Here is a 24,144-nt window from a genome sequence, read left to right as displayed (position 1 = left end):
TCTGTTACGTACAGTGACGTGTATTATGCAAATTAAGCTTTCAGGAATAACTCCCTGTAAAGTTAATTTGAATAATTTCGAGGGAAAAGTTGTTCCGGGGGCGGGTATCGAACCCGGGACCTTTGGTTAAACGTACCAACGCTCTCCCACTGAGTTACCCGGGAACTCTACCCGACACCGATCCAATTTTTCCTTCTATATCCACAGACCTCAAAGTGGGCTAGTAATAACTGTTCCATTGACATGTTTGCTCATAAGCCATTAACATATTGTTTTTACTTTGTGCTCATTACAAACAATACAGCAGAACACACCGCCATGACACAACAGTGCATGATGTCATTCGTCTGCTAATTCCCGCCCTATACAAGAACCAATCAGATTCACTGATGTCGGCTGATGGAGACTGCCACGACCTCTGCAAGCTGATGGCACTGGTGTGACACCGGTGGAGCATCAGTGACATCATCGGTGGAATACAGAACGCTGTGATGCCATCGGATTGCTCACCAGTGAGATTCGGAATACGCTCATAGCCAGTGGTTTGTTTTCATGCTAGATGTCAACAAACTGACTTCTACTCTATCATATAGAGTGGGATTGGTAAAAGTATATCTTACCCCTACTTGCGATTTTCGCATCCTTGTTCTAAACGCTGGTGTACCAACTTTCAAACTGTACAGCATTCTTCTTTTTTTTTTTTTTCTTCTTCAATGTCAGGGAATACAAGAGATATAAAAAATGTGTCATCCTCTCCCGCTTTCTTTCAGAGAAAGCTCATCTCATACAAGTCCTCTCGTATTTTTCTATCCATTCTGCTAATGAAATATCTTATTCTTTTCTTAGTGGGGAATCTCACAATAGCAAATTCATTTTCTGATAGTTTAATTTATCAATCATTGTTGTGTAAGAGACACCATATTCTTCTGACGTCTTTCTAATGCTTAATAATTTTCCTGATTTTACAGCTTTCATCACATTAAAAAGATGCATTGGGTTGTCGGTCTGGGTAGCGTAGTCAGCAGAGTGCTGCATTGGAGTTAAATCGCTCACTCGAACTCGGTCGAGTGTCGCACCCTCGAGTGAGATACAGTCAGTCGTGATACACTCGTAATAAATAGAACCACAGTACAAGGTCATCTCATGGACATGTCTTATCTTGTATGGAAGGCGACAGATAAGAGACACATATGTTTTGATCACCCAGTAAAAATGAGGCTTTATTTTCTGCGTTTATGACAAACGTTTAATGGAACAGTCAATGGAACGTACCAAAACAGGAACATGAAGTTATAAATAAAATAGTATGAAAAACTTCGATATACAGTTATTATTGCTAATTAATAATTATTCAATATTTGATTTACCACATATATAATATGATAGGTCCATACATAGTGTTCCGCCTATATACTGCGGCAATGTAGAAACGTTTTACAAAATATTATTGATATAGCAGTAGATTAATAACAATATTAGTACAGAGATAACGTCACAGAAAATATAATAAAATGAATAATCATGCTGCACAACTGTTACAGACGCAAAGATTGATACACTAATTATTATTAGAGAATATTATTATTATTATTATTATTATTATTATTATTATTATTATTATTATTATTATTATTATTATTATTACTACTACTACTAGAAAACTTGATACAGTTCTTGCATTATCGTGATTGTGTTCTCCGTTTATAATAATTACATTTACATCCAATAACATCTATCAGATGTGGCAAAAACAAAATCACTCCTGTGTGGAAAAAAAAAAATTTACCTACAACATTTATATTACATTTTAAAGCAAGTTTTGTAGTTATACTATGGAGAGGTTAGTTAAACACTGCAAAGTTTTGAAATGATAAACATCTATGATGTTACTACACAGTTCATCATTGTAATAAGAACGAATGTCTAATGCTTGGCTTATACCGTTCGAGGATTTATCGCTCGCGACAATTTTACCCATTATGCATGTGCGCTACCTATCGGATTATGCTATGAACTACTTGGTGCTCGAGCGAAAACATCCGATGCAGACCTCTGGTAGTCAGTATAGTGCTGGCCTTCTGTGGATTCGATCCCGGCCTAGATCGATGACATTTAAGTGTTCTTAAATGTGACAGGCTCATGTCAGTAGATTTACTGACATGTAAAAGAACCCCTGCAGGACAAAATTCTAGCACATCGGTGACGCTGTTATACCTCAGCTGTTGTGAGCATCGTTAAATAAACCATAATAAAAAAAAAAATGTTACATTGGGTTGTAATTGCACACTCTAAAATCCTACTGAACACAGTGAGTTGCGCGTGATTTAAATATAAATTGTTGCTGACAAATTACCTTTCTTGGAAACATAAGTGTCAACTTCTTCTTCCTCTTCTTCTTCTTCTTCTTCTTCTTCGGTTCTACAGCCAGGTTCCAGCCTTGACCGCCCCAATGATGCTTTTCCATGTCCTTCGATCTAACACCTTTGTTTTCCATCCTCTAACACCTGCTGCTATTATAGTGAGGATAACGTAAGTGTAGTTCCTAAAAATCTAATTTGGCTGTCTCTTCAGTGTTGCCAACTAATACCAGATATCACGAAAGAGAGGTAAAATCACAATGCTACGTACCGAAATAATAATAATAATAATAATAATAATAATAATAATAATAATAATACAGTATTAAGAATAACAATGTCTTGCTTGTTTATCACTCTCATTTTTATGTTGTGAGGTATTTCCTAAATGGTTCAATAATTTATGATATAGTATATTTTCCTCCTGGACTTCTCGCATATTATGTTGGTAATTAGGATTAGTATAATCTAATATTAAAATATATTTTGTCAGCAACATTAAAATCATTGCTTTGACTAAACAGTTTACGATTCATGAGACCTAACCTAAAAATATATTTACTTGTTTGCATTTTCATCAGTTTCCTTTACTGCAAACCGAAATTGTTGCTGCCAGCATAACAGAAAATAACTGCCAGTTGTAGTATTTGTCAATACTCGAAATTCGAAACGATGTTGGTAAAAGAAAATTCAACCTGAGAGCTAGAAAATCACTATAATCCACTAGCATATGTAGTAATAGGGGAAAAATGGTTAGGTTTCACCCTTAAGGTATTAAGTAAGGTGATCCGCGCTATATACCCTTCTCCACTTCATCCAGCCATCTTAGCTGAGGTCTCCCTACTCTTCTGGTGCCAAAAGGTATAGTGAGAGTCAATTTCTTGCAAGGATCATTTTCATCCTCCCTACATATATGGCCCAGCCACCTGACTCTCCTAGCTTTAATTTCTCTGCAAACATCTGGTTCTTTAAAAAGTTGGTATAATTCATAGTTATATCTTTTCCTCCAACTGACCTCATCATTTACTGGTCCGTATATTGCCTTCAGAACCTTTCTCTCAAATATACTCAACCTGCAATTGTCGGCACTGCCAAGTGCCCAGGTTTCAGATCCATAAAGCAAGAACATAAGTGTCAACAATGCTTTCAAATTGTGAGCAAAATCTATGTACTGTTCTTTGTTTTTTTTTTATTTTATTTATTTTATTGCGTTATTTTACGACGCTGTATCAACATCTAGGCTATTTAGCGTCTGAATGAAATGAAGGTGATAATGCCGGTGAAATGAGTCCGGGGTCCAGCATCGGAAGTTACCCAGCATTTGCTCGTATTAGGTTGAGGGAAAACCCCAGAAAAAACCTCAACCAGGTAACTTGCCCCGACCTGGATTCGAACCCGGGCCACCTGGTTTCGCAGCCAGACGCGCTGACCGTTACTCCACAGGTGTGGACTGTTCTTTGTTATAAAAAAAAAAAAAAAAAAGGAAAAACAATTGATCTGTTTCATAATACTATATCAGATTCACCATTTTAAATGGTAGCCCAGTTGTACTCTTGGTTTGAGGATGTGCTTGGACATGGGTTCAGGCACCGACGTGGCTCAGTCGATTAAGGCGCTTGCCTGCCGATCTGAAGTTGCGCTCGGGCACGGGTTCGATCCCCGCTTGGGCTGATTACCTGGTTGGGTTTTTCCGAGGTTTTCCCCAACTGTAAGGTGAATGCCAGGTAATCTATGGCGAATCCTCGGCCTCATCTCGCCAAATACCATCTCGCTATCACCAATCTCATCGACGCTAAATAACCTAGTAGTTGATACAGCGTCGTTAAATAACCCGCTAAGAAGAAGACATGGGTTCAAATCTTGTTAGAGTTGGAGGCGAATGTGGTAATCTCATCAGTAGCGGCTGGTGGTCAAATCAATGAGTGTGCTACAGTCTCTATATCGGCCTACTGTATACACTTATATGTATTTATCTTAATTTGAGACTCACCTAGTGACGAAATATGAAGTCCATACGACGTTCCTTCCTACTGCAGAACTTGTCAATTACCCTGGAGTTAAACCCCTCCATCTTGGACATCATACTCATTTCTATTGACAGTATTGCAAGAGCAGTGATCCTGGGACATAGTGTTCCTTAAAAACGTTTTTATGCGTTTAAAGAAAGAAAAACATCTTTCTGGCTCAGCAGTGATCATTGGTGTTGTAACCAAAATATTTAACAACTTCGTTACTTCACAGAATATCCATTCTCTCGTATTTTTCTATCCATCTAAGATATTTCATGGGTCTGATCCTGTGAATTGTTGGAGGCTATGTTATGTATTGTAACAATTGAACAGCTCCATCTATATTTCGGAAGTCGGGTCTTCCATATAGAACTCCAAGTTGTGTCTTTAACACTCTTTTGTTCAGTACAGTATAGCTGTTGACAGCAACTTCAAGTTCGCGTTCAGGAAAATTATGCGAAAAATTGTCAAAAAATTTGCTGTTTAACAATTTTGTTGCGTCTAGGTAGCTTAAAAACTGAAACGATAAGTAGTTTCCTGAATTATACTGTCATGTAATTCCTTGGTTTCAATTTTCTGGACTGATTGATTCAGGAGGAACCTCAAAAACCAGGTAGATGGCAGCAGTGGTTGGACACTTGAATTACCAAACACATTGTACATAGTTCCGAGTTCTTCCACAAACAAGCACTCTTTCGTTACGCTTTACTTTTGCAATCTCCAAGCTGTGTTGTGCTGAAGCTGACTACAGCACTTCCCTGCGTAAAAATAGCCAATCAGAGCAGTGATTTCAGCCTCATACATGTGCATTAGTTGTCTACATTCTCATGTAGAGTTTTGAGTAGCACAACGTACCCCCTGAGGCACCAAAGAGCGAAGAGCAAAGACTAAACACTCTATAACGCGTCGTGAACATAACCACGGGAAATTGTCAAATGGCAGATCAAATACACTCAGGGACAAAAAAAACCGGACACTTCTATATTTGCTTGTATTTTGTTGCCAGTTATTTCAAAATGAAACAAAACCCATTTAAACAAAATAATGTTCCATTTAGCACTTTATACGACAACATTTGAAAAAAAAAATCTCCGATGAGAAAATTTACAAAAAATTACAAAGGGCGTATAACTATGGCATCGTTTGGTCTAACTGTTTTTTCATTTTATGGTGCCTTAAACATTAAAAACTCTTTTTAGTAACGGGTATTACCCCCTCTGGCTTGAATAACTGCATCCGTACGTCTTGGCATGCTCTCAATTTGGTTAGCAATGTCTTCTTGAGGAATAAGTTCCCATTCTTCGCCAAGTGCTCGCCTCAACTCTTGTAACGATTCTGGTCTTGGTCGTCTATTCTTAACACGCCGTCCCAGCATGTCCCACACGTGTTCAATTGGGTTCATGTCTGGACTCCTTGCTGGCCATGGAAGAACATGGATTCCCACTTCTTGGAGATAATCTCCGACCGCATGGGCAATATGCGGCCGTGCATTATCATGCATTAAAACAAAATTATCGCCTATAAATTGGCCAAATGGCACAACATGATCAGCCAAACATTCATTTATATACCTATCAGCTGTTAGTCTTCCATTTTCAACAAAAACCAACTCTGTACGAGCATCCGTACACACTCCTGCCCAAACCATCACTCCACCACCTCCATACGGCACATTTTCGAAAATGCAACACTGTGAAAATCGTTCTCCCCTCCTTCTCCAAACTCTTTCACGTCCATCAGGTGAGCACAGATTGAAACGGGACTCATCAGTGAACAGAACATAGCTCCACTGTCCATTTCTCCAATCCCTGTGATCATTTGCAAAACGCAGTCGTTCAACTCGATGCATCCTGAGAAGTCTGAGACCAGTTGCAGGTCTACTTGATATCAGTCCACTTGCTTTCAACCTCCTTCTAACTGTTTTGGCCGAAATTGGGCGTCCATGCATGTTAACAAATTGCTGGGCTACACTAGTAGCTGGCAGGTTGCGCTCCCTAAGAATTCTCAACACCATATACCTGTCTTCATTTGGATTTGTAGCTCTTGGACGACCCGAACCTGGTCTTCTGGTATATTGTAGGGTCTCTCTATACAGTTTTATAGCATCATGGGTTGTGCTTCTAGCCATATTCATAACATTTGCAATGTAACGTACACTGCGTCCATCATCGTAAAGGGCTACAGCTCGAGCCACATCTTCAGGTCGCATCTTGTTTTAAGACAAATGTTACAACAGAAAATGTAAAAATAAAGAAACAACGAATGATAACGATAATAAAGCACAAAATGGTTGAGACAAAATTGTTATAGTGAGACTCCGAAAGCAAAATTTGAATATTTGGTTGCAATGGCTTGTTTATAAAACAAAAAACAATCAACAATGTATACACGTCTCCATAACAACAGATGGCTACCATAATATTGTATGAGAAGATAATGTTTTGCAAAATACCAGCAAATATTAAAGTGTCCGGATTTTTTTGTCCCTGAGTGTATTATGGTATTGCAAATACATTATTTGAGCAAAAATTATCATTGTGCTGTAGCACTGTAGCACATAAGGACGGGCCGCCCCTGAATCTCATGGTGAATTTCTGGACTCCAATCCCACCCACAAACGCAATATGCATTCAGACTGCAGTAAGAGGGTGGGAGGAGAACTTTCAATAAACTCTGTGAACACTGAGCCAACATATCAGAGAATTGACCTCCAATTGTTAGTGATCACGCAACTGTGTGAGTACCATGTGCAAACATTCTTCACTTTCCGGATTGTTCTAGTACCACTGTAATCATAAGTACTTATTTCTGTCACCCATCGTCATAATTATCATATTAATAACTATTATATTCATTAATAAATATTATTTACTACTATTACATCAATTGAGACGTAGATGGGAAGATAATATTAAAATGGATTTGAGGGAGGTGGGATATGATGGTAGGGATTGGATTAATCTTGCTCAGGATAGGGACCAATGGCGGGCTTATGTGAGGGCGGCAATGAACCTCCGGGTTCCTTAAAAGCCAGTAAGTAAGTAAGCAGCAGCGGTTCCTTTATATGAGCACAGGAGCACGTGAACACCTTAAAAACAAACAATAATCATACGTATTACTGTACTAATATTATTACCGGTACATCTATTACTTTCCAATGCACAATGACGTTCCTACATTTTTCGTCTCGAGAGAATGTCCTGTTCGTGTGTCGTGTGTCTTTAAATCTCCATTGGACAGGTTGAGGTTGACAGTAGCTCGCACAATTTTTCTGTAGCAGGGTGAAATAGCCTGAGGCGAGAATATTTTCTGGTTTGTTACAATGGTTACAATAGCTCTGGCTCGCACAAGTGTTAACGTGCTAGTGACAGAGAAAGAGAGATGCTCCATCTCTCTTGGGTCTGGCATCCTGTTCCTTTCTCCCTCTTTCCTCATTTTCTCTCTTTACTTTTTCTTTTCAAAATACCATTATGCGCGGGGGCTGATTCTGTTCTCTTTTGTTCAGCAAAGTAAGAAAAATACAAGCTGCATTGGTGCATATTGAGAGTTGAAACAGTAACATTTCAAGTTTGGAAACGGACGTGTGTGAAATTGTGAGTGTGTTAAATTAAAAGAGGATTAAAACATTCCTCCGTAACACCATGGCAGAAGACTGATTATGTACATTGGCTATGTTGGCAGTGGAAAAAAAAAACTTGTTAACAAGATTAGAGACTTCAATAATAAAGTCATTGGTAAGTTTGCATCTCTCAAAACTAGGCGCATGGAATTTCTCTACAAATAAATCCAGATCTTCAACACCATATACAATAGCAGTGAAGATGAGTCCTATGAATTAATTTTACTCTACTCTTGTTTAATGGTTTTAATTTTGGTTTCATATGCGTAGATTTTGTGCATGAATATTAGAACTCGTTTATCTCTGACGTGTGATTCAGCTATACGAGTGTGTTCATTACTCATATTTTTTGTGAACACCCTTTCAAGAAAGGCATGGGCCGCCACTGTAAGTAAGTAAGTATTACATCAATTTGTTCCTTTTTACAGGTGGAGTTGGATAAACTTGAAGCTGTACGTCGTGAGTACCAGCGCAAAGTGGTGGGAGATCCCTCGGATACAAATGGAAACAAAACCACAGATTCAACTATTGTTTGAACTCTAGGTAGCCAAAACAACTACCAAAGATCTTTCCTTCAGAAACAAATCTGGTACTACTCTACAAGTAAACTGTTTTGTCACTATTTTTTTTATAATTCTGCAGTTCTTATTATTACTGTTTTGATAATAAAGTTTGTTGAGAGATAAAATTTTACTTTTTAATGAAAGATATTTTCATCATCATCATCATCAATGGCACGACAGCCCTTCATGGGCCCTGGCCTTCTTCAGAAGTTTTCGCCATTCCTCCCTATCCAATGCCAAACTTCTCCAATTTCTAACACCCAAAGTCTTGATGTCATCCATCACACAGTCTTCCCATCTCAATCTCGGTCTCCCAACCTTCCTTCTTTCCATCGGAATAAATTTAAAAACTCTCTTCGCAACTCTATCATCTTGCATTCTCACAACATGCCCGGCCCAATCCAATCTTCTTATTTTTATGAATTTAACAATGTCCGGCTCATTATATAATCTGTACAGTTCGAAATTATATCTTCTTCTCCATGTTCCGTTTTCTCTAACTGGTCCAAAGATTTGCCTAAGAATCTTTCTTTCAAATGTACATAATAATGTCGCATCTGACTTCGACAATGGCCAAGTCTCAGGTGCGTAAGATAGTACCAACCTTATAAGAATTTTATACATCATAATTTTTGTATTTCTAAATATAATTTGAGATTTCATATGTCTTCTAAGACCATAAAAGCATCTATTGGCAGATAATATTCGTTTTTTTATTTCAGAACTAACATTATTTTTGTTATTAATTTCAGAGCCAAGATAAATAAAACTATGGACAGTTTCAAATTTAAAAGAGCCTATTTCCAGGTAAGGGGGTCCATTTATATTAGCTCTTGTGACTGGCATATACTTTTTTTCTTCATTAATTTGTAAATGCATCTTTCTTGCTGCCTTTTCCAGCGTAATAGAAAGATATTTTCATTTACCCAAATTTAAGTGTTTAGTTTAAAACTGATACAGTATATTAAACCATGTATTGTGAGTCCCTATCACCACGGCATGGCGCGTCCTCAGGTTGCAGATCGAGGAGACGGCCTCCAGATATGGAGGGTAGCTGTGAATATATTGAATAAGCAGTCGCGCTGACAGCCGATGAGGGGTGGTTCTCCAGCTCAGGGGTTGGGCGAAGGGCTACCAACCCATCACCATAAAAAACAGCTTGTTACAAAACCTCAAAATAAGCCTCAGAATGGGACTGATTCTCTGGCACTACCACAGCAAAGGAATAAGGTTATGAGATTTGGTACTTGGAATGTTACAAGTCTATATAGAACAGGAGGGGTAACATTAGTAGCAAAAGAACTAGCTAGATATAGAATAGACTTCGTGGGAGTACAAGAGGTTAGGTTAGATGGGAATGGCATATCACAAATAGGAGATTACTTATTGTATCATTGGGAAGGAAACAATAATCACCAATTAGGAACAGGATTCTATGTTCATAAAAGAATAAAATCAGCAGTAAAAATGGTCGAATTTATCAGTGATAGGTTATCGTATTTAGTACTTAAGGGTAGATGGTGTGATATCGTAGTTATAAATGCTCACGCCCCTACAGAAGAGAAAGACGACCATATAAAGGATAGCTTTTATGAGGAATTGGAACACACTTTTGATCAGTTACCTGGATATCACATAAAAATTTTATTGAGAGATTTCAATGCTAAAGTAGGACGGGAGGATATTTTTAAACCGACTATTGGAAAAGAGAGCCTACACGTAACTAGTAATGATAATGGAGTTAGGTTAGTCAACTTTACCACATCAAAAAATTTAATTGTCAAAAGTACAACATTCCCCCATAAGGATATACATAAATATATTTGGACTTCTCCAGATGGATTGACACGTAACCAGATAGATTACATCTCGATAGATAAAAGAAGACATACTAGTATAGTAGACATTCGAACCTTCAGGGGTAATTCTGACCATTATTTGGTAATTGGAGAACTAAGAGAAAGACTATCAGTAGCCAAGCGAGTAGAGCAACAAGTTAATATTAGAAGATTCAATGTTCCGAAATTAAAGGACGAGGAAACTAAGCAACATTATCAGGTCGAAATTTCAAATAGGTTTGCCGTATTAGCAAGTTCTCACGAAGTTGAGGAAGAGATGTTAATAGCATGTGGGAAAATATCTGAGATAATATCAAAATTTCAACTGAACAGAGCATAGGTTATTATGAAACTAAGAAAAAGAAACTGTGGTTTGATGATTGTTGCATGGTAGTAGAAAGAAGAAAACAGGCAAAATTGAAATTCTTACAGGATCCATTTGAGGCGAACGGAGATAATTATTTGAATAAAAGATGGGAAGCAAATTGTACACTTAGAAATAAAAAGAGAGATTAGGTACTTGAAGGAAAAACTGAATGAGGTAGAAACAAATAGTAAAAATAAAAACATTGGAGATTTATATAAGGGCATAAAGGAATTTAAGAATGGATATCGGGCAAGGGTAAATGTGATCAAGGATGAGAATGGTGACTTGCTTGCAGACTCTCATTCAATCCTGAACAGATAGAAAAACTGTTTTGGGCAACTACTAAATGTACATAGGCCAAATAGAAATGACCGGGACAAAATTGAAATACAAACTGCTGAGCCATTTATACCCGAACCCACACTGTCTGAAGTCGAAATTGCGATAGAAAATCTGAAAAATTAAAAGTCTTCAGGTATCGATCAAATTCCAGCAGAATTAATACAAGAGGGTGGAAGTGCATTATCTAACGAAATTTATAAGCTTGTACTTCCTATTTGGGAAAAGGAAATTGTACCAGAACAATTGAAGGAGTCCATAATTGTACCTATCTTTAAGAAGGGGGACAAGACTGACTGTAGTAACTTTCGAGGATATCACTTTTGTTGATGTTGTACAAAATTTTGTCCAATATCCTTTTGAGAAGATTAACTCCATTTGTTGGGTTAGGTGAGTTACATGGTCTGTCTTACGGCCTGTATTAGATCACGATGACAATGGCAGAGTCTGTTGTTCCTAGTACTCACAGCGCTTCAAGCAGCTAGCAACTATCGCGAGAAATGCAAAAAATCATCCCAAGCTTCATGACTATATACAGCCCAGTTACTTTATGGTGACAGCTCATCGACGTGAGAGAGAGGAGAAGGTTCGACTGTGGGAGGGAGACCGATCCGAGCTTCGGCGAGCGATTTGTGGTTGGAGGGAGGGAAATACAGTCATATTAAAAATGAAGTCTCATGTTGCTCTCTCGCACGTTGCAGCGTCTGCATAATTTTGAGCTCCTGTCACTGTGTTCACTTCATATTCCGGAAGAATAGTCACTAATAAACACTAAAGAAGTCAACTAATGTGGAAATACAATGAGCAGCAATCGAATCACTATATTTAACAGTTAATCACTAATTAACAGTGAAATATACTCATGCGGAAATACCGGTAATCTTCATAAGTTCTTCACTGTTACCTTTATCATCATCATCATCATCCATGTAAATGATGGGGCGGCCTTCTTCTCTGTACTTCTTTATTTTCCTCAAATACTACAAATTTTGGCCCTAATGCTGTGATGCTTCACCAGAATTTGGCGATTATTTTGTGTATTTTTTTTTTCCCAGTGAAATCCTAATTTTAAAATATCTTTCCTCAGAGTCGATAATCTTTCAATTTCAATAATACATATTTTTTTTAAGTGTGGGCCACTGTTTCTGTGAAATATAGAATTCGTGCTATGGTTCGCCTTATGACAGCTTCATTAAAGATATCCACAGTTAATTTTGGAACCGATATCTTTCTTTACTTGGAGCACTAAAGGAAGCTGAAACCCAGGAATCAATGTCTTTAGTCTCCCTTATTATTTGGCTAACACTGCTTTCGGACACAGATGTAACCTCTGCTACAAGTTTTTCAACATTTGTTACGATTTTTCTTCTGATGCTATCTTCATAAAGCGCTACACGTTGCTCACGACTTCTCGCGACTGCGAATGCAATACCCGACCTTTCAGTTTGCTTTTAACAGGCAGCATTTTCACAAACAGAAAATAGGAGTGAATCTAGACAATAAATACTACACACTAAACAGTACAAAACAGAAGCACTACAATTATTTAACTAAATGAAATGTACGTAACAAACACACTGTATTGCAATATACTGTACAAGACAGTGGTGGTGTAGTACGTCCTTAGCGCGACTGTATGCCCACACTAACACTCCCGAGATGTGACCGCTAGCGCAGTCAGGGGAAGACTAAAATGAACACCCCTTCGAACAAGTAGTGAACTCACCCAAACCACTGTGTCGCCTGGCCAGAGCTGTCACCATAAAGTAACTGGCCTGTACTAGACTGTGGTACCACTTAAGGGCTGAATTTAGATCCATTTGTTTATAGACTCCACCCTCAAGGGAAATTGTTATATTGTACTATTCCTTCATGTAAAGTGTCGTTACTTTAGAAACAATGTGCTGAAATACAAGGGAGGAGGCAGTATTTGAAAATGTTGAACACTGCTGACTACTAGTTTAAAGTTGTGCGTTTAATTGTACAGGCAGACAATGTGCTCCAGTCCAAAAGAAATTCAACATGAGACAAGGTGAAAATATGTATTTCTGTCAAAATTATTTTTACCTGACACTATTAGGAACATTATATCCAGACGTTTGAAATGGCCAGGGTATGTATCACGTATGAGTAAATCCAGAAATGTGTATAATGTGTTAGTTGGGAAAAAGACCTTTGGAAAGCTGAAACGTAGATGGGAGGATAATATTAAAATGGATTTGAGGAAGGTGGGGAAATGATGATAGAGACTGGATTAATCTTGCTCAGGATAGGGACCGATGGCGGGCTTATGTGAGGGCGGCCATGAACCTGTGGCTTCTCTAAAAACAATTTGTAAGTAAGTCAAAATTATTCTTTTCAGTAATCACAATTCCTTGTCTATAATTCTTACAATGAGAAAACAAATCATCATAAATATAATTATGTCCTTCCTGATTACAAAGGGATAGAAAAAAGTTGTATATTACAACTTGATGAAACAGTAGGCCTAATAATTCATTCATTCATAGTTTTCTGCCAATTGCACATCTTTCACTGCAAACCCAGCATTCTTCAATCTTTCCTATATTCTGCCTTCTTAGTCGCCACATACAAACCATGTATCTTAATGTTGTTTGTCATGTGAAATCATCTTCTGCCCCAAACTTTCTCTCATTTACCATTCCTTTCAGTGCATCCTTCAGAAGGCAGTTTCTTCCAAGCGAATTCCTTTTTCTCTTCTTGATCAGTTTCAGCATTACCGTAAACTGGGGTTACTTTGAACACAGAGGAAACTTTGAACATTTTTTCAGAAAATCATATTTAGTTTTCTACATGCTGCACTTGTTATAGATGAAGGCAAATTATTATAAAATCATTCTCATACCGAATTTACCTCCATCTGTAACAAGAGCAGCGTGTAGAAACCTAAATGTGATTTTCTGGAAAAATGTTCAAAGATTCCTCTGTGTTCAAAGTAACCCTAGTTTACGGTATTCTTTCTTCACCAGTCTTTCTAGCACAGCTTCATTTCTTATTCTGTCTATCCATTTAACATGACCCTAATAATAATATGTTGGTATACACTGTTCTCTGAATGAATCTAAGGAAAGAAGAAAAGAAAACTCCATACCAATATAGTTCAACATATTATAGTATATTTTCTTTTGTAATAACTCTAATGATACATAATAATAAAAGTGATCACTGCTGGTCCCTTCCTGTTGTACACTGTTCTGTGTGCAGATCAAGTAGCCAGTCATGTCACTACTGGCACCGTTGTATGAACAAATAGACTAATTTTATAATTTGTCTATAAATCACGAAAGATTTAGAATGTGTGTGTATACAGGGTATCTGTGAACTACCTCCCTTAACTTTGTACACTTTTAGAGGACTTGAAACTAAACAAGTTTTGCAAATATTGTACAAATCAGAAATGCATTCGTACTAAGTTACAGAATAAAAAGAAAAAAACATGTCAAAAAGAATATTTATTACTTGTATTTCAATTTAGACAGTTACATTAAAGATTCAAAATTGTCACCAATCTCAATGCAAAGACGAAGGCCCTGCAAGAGACTATCGTGTGTGCTCGAAGATGACAACATTGTGCCTAATATCTGTGGCTGCAGCAGAAATTCTGTCAATGAGAATCCTTTGTCTCAATAAGCATTTCATAAATGAGGGTTTTCATGTAATCCCATAATAAGTCTACTGGCATGAGATCTGGCGACCTAGGACACCATGATAGAGGTCCACCTCGTCCAATCCAATGATAATCGCAGGTAATGTCCAGTTGATTTCCTACTTGCTGAGCAAAATTCGATTCTTCATCGTGAAGAAACCACATGTATCTGGCTGCAAAGGACACATTTTCCAGTAGTTCCGGCAACACGTTCCACAGAACTTGATAATACTTTTATGCATTAAGTCATGTTTTATGATCTGGACATGCATGGTCAGGATGAAGTTCATGATAAATCCTTCTAACCTCCCTACTGTTATTCCAAGGAGCTCCATAGGGGAAGTGAATGTCCGTGTATTGAACCATATGAACACAACTCACTCACTCATTAAAGTGACTGAAGCACTTTCTTCCTGATAAATTAAAATTAATCATTGTACAAACACTCGTGATGCCACACTTCGACTACTGCGATATTATATTAAGTAACCTAAATGCAAATTGAGCAGCAGGCTACAATGTGTGCATAATGCGTGCGTCCGTTATATTTGTAATATTCGTATGATCATGTTTCCCCGTCTTTCCAAACTCTGTCTTGGCTAAGGCTAAGCGATCGATGAGCCCTGCATTCTCTTGTTCTCTTATTTCAAATTCTGCGCACCGCTACCCCAATCTATTTGGCTTCTTGTTTTCAAAATTTATCTGCATATCATCAGCTAAGTACAAGATCTCATCATAACAATTTACTCATTATACCCTACCCCAAGATATCTTTATAGTCTTCATCTTACACAGTTTCAGTTGCTAGAAATTGGAACTCGCTACCGAGTGATGTAAGGGGTTGTTGGACAATAACTTCATTTAGGTCCAAATTACATAAATTCTTACTTAACAAATTAATTGCTGATTAATATTTATTACGTGTAATGAAACCAACATCTGTCCATTCTTATTATTATCATTAATTTCTCTAAATAGATTTACATTAATATTCTTATTATAGAAATATATTTTAGATTTATATATATACCGGTATATATATATATATTTTTTTTTTCTCCCTGTAACATAGTTCTAGTAAGCTTATATTAAATTAATTTTCATCATTTTACTAGCGATCTCAAATCTCAAATTAATTATAATTGATTGAATTAAATTAGTTCATATATTAAGTTACTACTTTACCTTATAGGTTTATCTAAATTTAAATAAATATGTAGTCTACTAGTCGTTGAAACTTAACTGAAGAATATTCCTGGAGAACCTTTTAAGTGTAGTGTAAATATTCGTAATTTAAATATGTATTGTATTGATTAAGGTTAGTTGAGTGGAAGAGAAGGTCTTATGTGGCCTTAACCCTGCCAGCGAAAATAAAACATTATTATTATTATTATTATTATTATTATTATTATTATTATTATTATTATTATTATTATTATTATTAATACTTGGTATACTACCCTAAACATTGTGATGCAGGAATCAGCATAAATTGTAACTAATTTCCTAATACAGTATAGGAAACCATGTAACAGTTGAGTGCACTGCTTAATTTACTTTGAATTTAATTGTGTAACTTCGTAAGAATGCGCTTCTAATTCATGCTGTATTTGTAAAACTTGTTTACTTTGAAGTCCTTTAAAACTTAACAAAATTTGGGGAGGTATTTCATGGATACCTGTATAGTGTATGGAGAATGAAGTATCTACCATTACCAATTTAAATACAACTTTTTAAAGAACCGCTTTACAAGGAAAACAAATCTATGTTTGTTAGACTTGAGAGGAATATGTTTTCAGCTGTTGCAGGAGCATCTGAAAAATAAATGAGACAGTTTTTAACGATCCTTATTTTTTCATTGTTAGTTTTGTAGTATCCAAAATTGCTATTTCACATCAACGATATCTACTCTCTTTCCAGCTAAAGATTGAAGTAAATGTAAATAAATGCACGTGGCTTAATGGTTCCTGATTGGCTATTGGACGCACAACGCCTCCAAACTCATCCTTGTCATCTTCTTCCTCATATTAAAATAGTTCCTTCTAAAATAATAAAATGTATAATATACATGCAATACAAGTGAATTAAACATGCTTATAAGAACACTTTCTTACGATTTAAACAACATGTTTATATTAGTAGTTTCAGACATGCGTGTTAAATCATTGTAACGTGTATTATGGCAACGCGCATGCGTAATAGGCATTAAATCCCTTCCAAGATGACTTGCAGCTTCACAGAGCACATCAGCACGGCTGGTATAACACAGTGCGAGATTCAGTGTTGTCAACCTCAAATAAATTTCTGTAGAATTAAAGAAATTCTCCACTCTTCAAAGAATAACATTTAATCACGAATCTACAGAAAATTAAAATCCACTATTCCCAGTAGAGAAATAATAAATATTAACCCTCCGTGAGCATTTTACGTGTTAGTTCAATGAATGTGTTGAAATGTCTGCAATATATCAGACGGTGGCTGCCCTGCGTGCTCACTTGCTGAAAATAATGCGCCCTGGTGGCTGCTTTGGTAGCTAGCTTGTGATTGCGGAGTAATACATTTCGGTTTTGTTTATGTCTACTTCAATCTTTAGTTGGAAATAGTTTAGCATGCCGTTACTTACTCATTGCAAACCATTCATCTTCCTTCCCTGCATCTATGCGGGCTGCATTCAGGGCATTCTTCAGTGCAAAGAAAATGACACAGCTCATGCACAGTGGAGGTTCTCCAGTGGCTGGAAAAGAATAAATGTCAGATTATGATGTGGAAATAAAAAATTAAAAAGAATATCGCATGAAATTTATTCTTCAGGGTCGCCTGAAAGTGTCTTAAATTACCCCATCTACCGAGATTAAATGTGTTGTCTAGAGGAAAATAAACTCGTATATCAGTTAATTTCCCTTCAAATCCTCAGGAGTTGGTGAGCAGTTTCCAAGTTATTTACACATGGCTTCATCCAATCAGGACACGCAAGTTTTTTCTTTCTTTCTACATGGCTTACACATGGGGATCATTAGTGATTAGGATTGCCAGGTGTAAACGTGAGAGGTCCACGCCAGTGTTCTCATATGCAGAAAGTGTTGCTGAATTAAAACATTGTAACGATGACTCTATTTCTGTTTTGTCTCCACATCTCAGAACTGAAAAGCTCACCAGACTTATTTTCAGATCTTCCTGAATATGGCTTCCAATTGTAATTTTTTGTTTTTCTATTTATACTAATTCTGAATTTTTGTTTTAGTTTTCAGAGAATAAATCTGTGACCTGACAAACTGCTTTCCATAGCTACTTCCCAATCAAAAATTTTACCGACGACAGCTGAAGACCAAGTCATAAGATAATTTTTTTTTTCCTACCTTTTGAGTGTAAGAAATTAGATTCTGTCTCCCTATTGAGGGTCTCCAAATGGGTGGGATATTTGAAGTTAACTGAAGGGCTTCAAACCAGACATGATTAATCCATATGAAGTATATGGACGTGGCAAAATTTTCCTTTGTTTGTTGTTTGTTGTTTGTTGTTTGAAACAGCTTACCTGTGGCAAACTTTCAGGGTGGTCCTCTCAAAATCAATACATTTAAGGAAAAGTTGAGAAGATTAGACTGAAAATGTAATTGTAGGTGCAGTGTAATTATCTAAGTTGTGTCATGTAATTAATGAAGTTGATATGTAATTAATTAAGATGATATGTAATTTAGTTGATATGTAAATAAATTAAGGTGATATGTAATTAATTAAGATGATATGTAATTAAGTTGATTTGTAATTTAATTAAGGTGATATGTAATTACTTAAATTGGTACATAATAGTTGGGTGAAATAGAAGTACTTATAAGTTATATTTACTTTTGCTTATTTTAGGCATTATTATAGAATAGTTTTTATTTATAGTCCTAGATTTATTGCATCTATTTACTTATAGTTAGAAATAAATTTAGGTTTATTTTATTTTATTTTATTTTTTGGCTGTAATTATTGTATAATTGTAATGGTATTTTTTTATTTTATTGGGTTATTTTACGATGCTGTATCAACATCTAGGTTATTTAATGTCTGAATGATGTGAAGGTGAAAATGCTGGTAAAGTGAGTCCGGGGTTCAGCACCGAAAGTTACCCAGCATTTTCTCATATTGGGTTGAGGGAAAACCCCGGAAAAAACCTCAACCAGGTAACTTGCCCAACCGGGATTCGAACCCGGACCACCAGGTTTTGCAGCCAGACGCACTGACCGTTACTTCACAGGTGTGGACATAATGGTATTATTGTATATTATATATCACTGCCACCGGGTATATACCCAATTGTAGTGTTAATACATACATACATACATATACATACATACATACATACATACATACATACATACATACATACATACATACATACATACAATCAGGAGGTATTCAAGTTTTAAGTTAAACTGCAAATAGTTAAGTACATATGCTGCAAAATTGCAGAACTCAGCGGTTAAGAAAACAGTTATTCATGCTTACTACAAGGTAGATTAAGATAAGGTGTGATTATCATAAGAAACTTAATTTTTATGACATCAGTTAATTATGATAATGTATGTGAGTTGTATATCTTTCACGATAATGGCATTCGTCTAAGAATTCCACAAAAGATATTTATTAGCTGTTTTCATGTGTAGTTTAAATATTACTCGACAGCTTTGAAAGTTACCTTTCGAGCGTAGTACTCCAAATGGATTAGGTGCATTTTTCCTCATGTAAACACGAAAATCGATGGGAATATCCTTGGCACCGGGAGGCTTGTAGGTCTGAAAGTAGATAAACATAAATCTTATTGATATGAGACTCTCACAAAATGTCAGAATTTATCAAATTTTATAGCTACAATTCTCGAGTTGTTTGATGTTTTTATGTACAGTGGTGTCTTTCATCCGATCTGCACCGGTTTGTCTCAACAGCTTGTTACATTTGTCACAGTTCATAGAACTAGTTGCTAATGTTTTAAGTTAAAAAATTTAGCTTTCCACAGGAAGGAAGAACATTAATTTAACAACGAAATTCTTCTTCTTCCTTATCCCAAGTTCATGAGATTATGTTGTTCCAGCAGGTGTGCAAACTTCTTTGGGTTTGAGGAGATGTAGTCAGGGGTAAGTCCTAAACATAAGATGTGAAATGGTAAAGCTTGTTCTATGTTGCATTTTGTGCATATTGGGAAGATCTTCTGTGATGCAACTTACTTACTGGCTTTTAAGGAACCCGGAGGTTCATTGCCGCCCTCACATAAGCCCGCCATTGGTCCCTATCCTGAGCAAGATTAATCCATTCTCTATCATCATATCCCACCTCCCTCAAATCCATTTTAATACTACCTTCCCATCTACGTCTCGGCCTCCCTAAAGGTCTTTTTTTCCCTCCGGCCTCCCAACTAACACTCTATATGCATTTCTGGATTCGCCCATATGTGCTACATGCCCTGCCCATCTCAAACGTCTGGATTTAATGTTCCTAATTATGTCAGGTGAAGAATACAATGCGTGCAGTTCTGTGTTGTGTAACTTTCTCCATTCTCCTGTAACTTCATCCCTCTTAGCCCCAAATATTTTCCTAAGCACCTTATTCTCAAACACCCTTAACCCATGTTCCTCTCTCAGAGTGAGAGTCCAAGTTTCACAACCATAAAGAACAACCGGTAATATAACTGTTTTATAAATTCTAACTTTCAGATTTTTCGACAGCAGACTTAATGATAAAAGTTTCTGAACCGAATAATAACAGGCAATTCCCATATTTATTCTGTGTTTAATTTCCTCCCGAGTATCATTTATATTTGTTATTGTTGCTCCAAGATATTTGAACTTCTCCACCTCTTCGAAAGATAAATTTCCAATTTTTATATTTCCATTTCGTACAATATTCTGGTCACAAGACATAATCATATACTTTGTCTTTTCGGGATTTACTTCCAAACCTATCTCTTTACTTGCTTCCAGTAAAATTCCCGTGTTTTCCTTAATCGTTTGTGGATTTTCTCCTAACATATTCACGTCATCCACATAGACAAGCAGCTGATGTAACCCGTTCAATTCCAAACCCTCTCTGTTATCCTGAACTTTCCTAATGGCATACTCTAGAGCAAAGTTAAAATGTAAAGGTGATAGTGCATCTCCTTGCTTTAGCACACAGTGAATTGGAAATGCATCTGACAGAAACTGACCTATACGAACTCTGCTGTACGTTTCACTGAGACACATTTTAATTAATCGAACTAGTTTCCTGGGAATACCAAATTCAATAAGTCTGTGATGCAACTATCTTCTTATGTTTGTATGTCCACTTTTCAATCTTGTTATTGCTGTTTGTGTGATTTGTTTGAGTTGGCAGTTAATGGCTGTTCCTGGATGTTGTTCTTTGTATCATTCATGTTGCGGCAGCTGCTTCCAAATTTCATTTGCTTCTTTTTACATTTGAAGAATACTTCAGTGTAGTGAGTGTGTTTTTGATTGGTTTCCTTAGTTCACAGCTTTCTTTACCTAAGGTGTCAGCCTTTTCATTTCCTGATATTCCAACACGTGATGGGACCAGTAGCGGCCAGATATCGAAATCCTCGGTGAGGTCAGATGCAACTAGTTTAAGTGCCTCTGATAGGAAATGTTTATTTATGATATTAATTATTATTGTTATTATATTATTAATATCATTATTACTGTATTATTATTATTATTATTATTATTATTATTATTATTATTATTATTATTAGTCTCTTATTATTACTATTAATGAAAAATAATAATTTTACTCGCCAAATAAGCTGTTATGCTGTGAGTTTCAGTGATTGTTTCAGTGTGATGAAGCAGCACACATTATGTGTTGAAATTTCCCTTTCTTTCTTTTCTTTTTTCTTTTTTTCCTTTGACAGCAACAAACAAGGCCAACAGAGAAGTTTATTTTGCACCACATTACCACTTAACCATTTATGTTGCCCATACCAGAATGCAATAGAAACTCGCGTTTTAAGATTATGTGTCAGAAAAATTGTCAGCGATGTCGTAGGTATCTCGGTAGACTCTCTCTTTATTTAAAACTTCCTTTCTTTCAATATTATTTCTTCTCGAAAAAGGACACTCTAACAATGAATTAACTACACCAGCATTATTTCTGGCATTTGTTTCTGTTTATATTTTCCCGAAATACATAACAACATTGGCCCAGATTCACTACTGTACTACGAAGTACAATAGTACAACACCCTCACTTAAGTCATAAACTAAGAAATAAGGGGAGAGAATAGTGTGGGGCTCTGCCTGCCAAAGAGCTGGAATTTTTGTTATTTACGGACTATTTAGGAAGATAAATCATCACCGTTATTCCCACCCCACTCTACCCTTGAGGCCGGCCCGTGGATGGGAGAAGTGAAACCTGACCAGGCCACGAGGCCAGACGAATTGTGCCTCAGCTACAGCGTTCCGGCACGAGCGATCCTGGCCTCAGGAACGAATTTTACTGCAAAACAGATCTATCTACATCACAAAGTTTTCAAATGCTTCTACAGCGATATATGCTTCATTCAAATAACTAATACATTATATAAAAACACAAAATTTGATTTCAGTTAAGCTAAGTGACTGAGGTCCGGCCTCACTTGTCTCAGTCAATCAGCCGCCACTGGATGGGACCCACTGTAGATGTATTTCTGCTGATTTGTAGAGGACCTGTAGATGTTTAACTATATTTGTAGATAAGCTGCCATATAGTTCATGATAATTATGAAGATGTTGAATTGAGCTTCTGCTATCGGTTAATATCAATATTTCCTTAGGTTTGGGATATTTTGATACATTTTGGAGGGCTTCTTGTATAGTAATAAGTTCTGTTGTATAATTTGACGCATAATCTTGACATCTAGCTTTAATTTCTTCTATTTTGTCGTCAAATATAATGATTGCTCCACTGCTTGTTTTCCCATTTTCCAGTCTACTTCCATGAGTGTAAATTTTTACCGCTTGATGTGGTATAGAATGTATGATTTCTAGAGCTAATTGTTTTAATTCCAAAGGATTATCATTCTTCTTGTGTGTAACTGTTTTGAGTGTTGTGTGAAAATATATGGAATTGAGAGTTTCTATGGGTTTTATGGTATTTTCTACTGTGATTGGTTCAAGATTTTTTAAAAGCATATTACTTGTCTTAACTGTGTGGAAAATGACATTCTTTAGTCGTTGATTGCTTTTCCAATTATGTAAATATTCTCCTGTTCTATTTATTTTCTCTAAGCATATCAATTTGTTGAAATATTTTGATGAACCTGGAGGTTCATTGCTGCCCTCATATACATCCACCATCGGTCCCAGTGGCGGCTCCTGCTTATTTCTTAAGAGGAGGAAAGAAGGTAACAGGACGAAATGACACCTTCTTGAATGAAACATGCTACAAATTAGCCTACATGTAAGACCAGGTAGTGTTGGGGTTGGCCTTCCCTTCTGTATAGCAATAATCTGTTCTTGTAAACTGAGTTTCCTAAATTTTCCAAAATATATTATGTTTTCACTTCCATTCATTGTTGAATAATTGAACAAGTTAACAATTACAAGGAAATTCACAACCTTGCAGCATTTTTCGAGCACACTACAGCATCACACGTGTTGGAAGAGATTATAGCTACTAACACGTAATCGGAACCGTTTTACGGAAATGGGAATGGGAAATAATCTGAGGAAAGCGAGAACACTGCACCCACCCACGTGGTCTGTGTTGCCACATGTACATTTTACAAGTTCAGTATCACATGCTTTTGAAGAATGTCAGTTCTTGTAAATTCATACTACCATTATTGTTTAAAGTTGCCTGTGACCGATTAATTTTTTATGTTAAAAATAATGCAGTTTGGAGTACCTACTTTCAATTTCAAATATATTTATACAAAACTGACAACTTGGCTGTTGCCCTGTCTAGTACACAATGAATGGAAGTGAATTTCAGGGGCCAAAAAGATTTGCGGTACCTACGTAGAACTACTTCCTCTTTGTTTTATATAAACCCGACTTAAACTTTTAAATATGCTTCAAAGTTTCAAACCATGAATAGTAGCCTATATAAAGTGCAATGAATAATATTTTTGATTCATAATTTTAAAAAAGTTTATATGGTTTCCTTCATAGCGTTGCGTTAAAAATGTTTTTATTGTACCTCCTCCTAGATGTGTTATAGTCTGGTTGAATGCAACATCGTTAGATGGCAGCGGTAGCGAGCTTTCTGCACGACCAGTCCGTTTCTATTTCCCGCCAATGACTGATTCAGAGGAGGATCTCCTCCCTATCTGTTCATTTACTTGCTTTAAAACTCTGCTTCTTTCTCTGGCCGCTAGTGCGCTGTTGTCTATGTGTATTAACTGCAGTAAAGGAGGAATGGATTGACTTTC

At 36.5% G+C, this 24,144-nt stretch overlaps 2 protein-coding genes across 8 annotated transcripts in view; one reads left to right on the top strand and one right to left on the bottom strand.

The window, feature by feature from the left end:
* The window catches only part of LOC138708126 (TBC1 domain family member 2B-like), a 90,195-nt gene extending 81,530 nt beyond the window's left edge, over positions 1-8,665 (top strand). For 5 of the 6 annotated variants that reach the window (XR_011334588.1, XM_069838342.1, XM_069838345.1 and 2 more), the window contains one exon: positions 8,414-8,665. Coding sequence is in view for 4 of the 6 variants with exons in the window: in XM_069838342.1 (XP_069694443.1) it covers positions 8,414-8,521 (108 nt within the window). In the remaining 2 variants the exon portion in view is untranslated. Of the gene's footprint in view, positions 1-304; positions 1,528-8,413 lie in introns of those variants that run through there. The other variant, XR_011334589.1, reaches the window with a different exon arrangement.
* Positions 8,666-15,815: 7,150 nt separating this feature from the next.
* Positions 15,816-24,144, bottom strand: part of LOC138708125 (xanthine dehydrogenase-like) — a 171,890-nt gene continuing 163,561 nt past the window's right edge. The window contains exons 25-27 of one of the 2 annotated variants that reach the window (XM_069838339.1): positions 19,441-19,537; positions 17,383-17,493; positions 15,816-16,573 (exon numbers count right to left, since the gene is read on the bottom strand). In XM_069838339.1, the coding sequence (XP_069694440.1) occupies positions 16,506-16,573; positions 17,383-17,493; positions 19,441-19,537 (276 nt within the window). In that variant the 3' untranslated portion in view covers positions 15,816-16,505. The remainder of the gene's footprint in view (positions 16,574-17,382; positions 17,494-19,440; positions 19,538-24,144) is intronic. The other variant, XM_069838340.1, reaches the window with a different exon arrangement.

Source organism: Periplaneta americana, chromosome 10 (genome assembly GCF_040183065.1).
Source record: "Periplaneta americana isolate PAMFEO1 chromosome 10, P.americana_PAMFEO1_priV1, whole genome shotgun sequence".
Classification (NCBI taxonomy): domain Eukaryota; kingdom Metazoa; phylum Arthropoda; class Insecta; order Blattodea; family Blattidae; genus Periplaneta; species Periplaneta americana.
The sequence above is the reverse complement of the archived record's forward strand: the minus strand, read 5'-3'. Positions and strand labels throughout refer to the sequence as shown.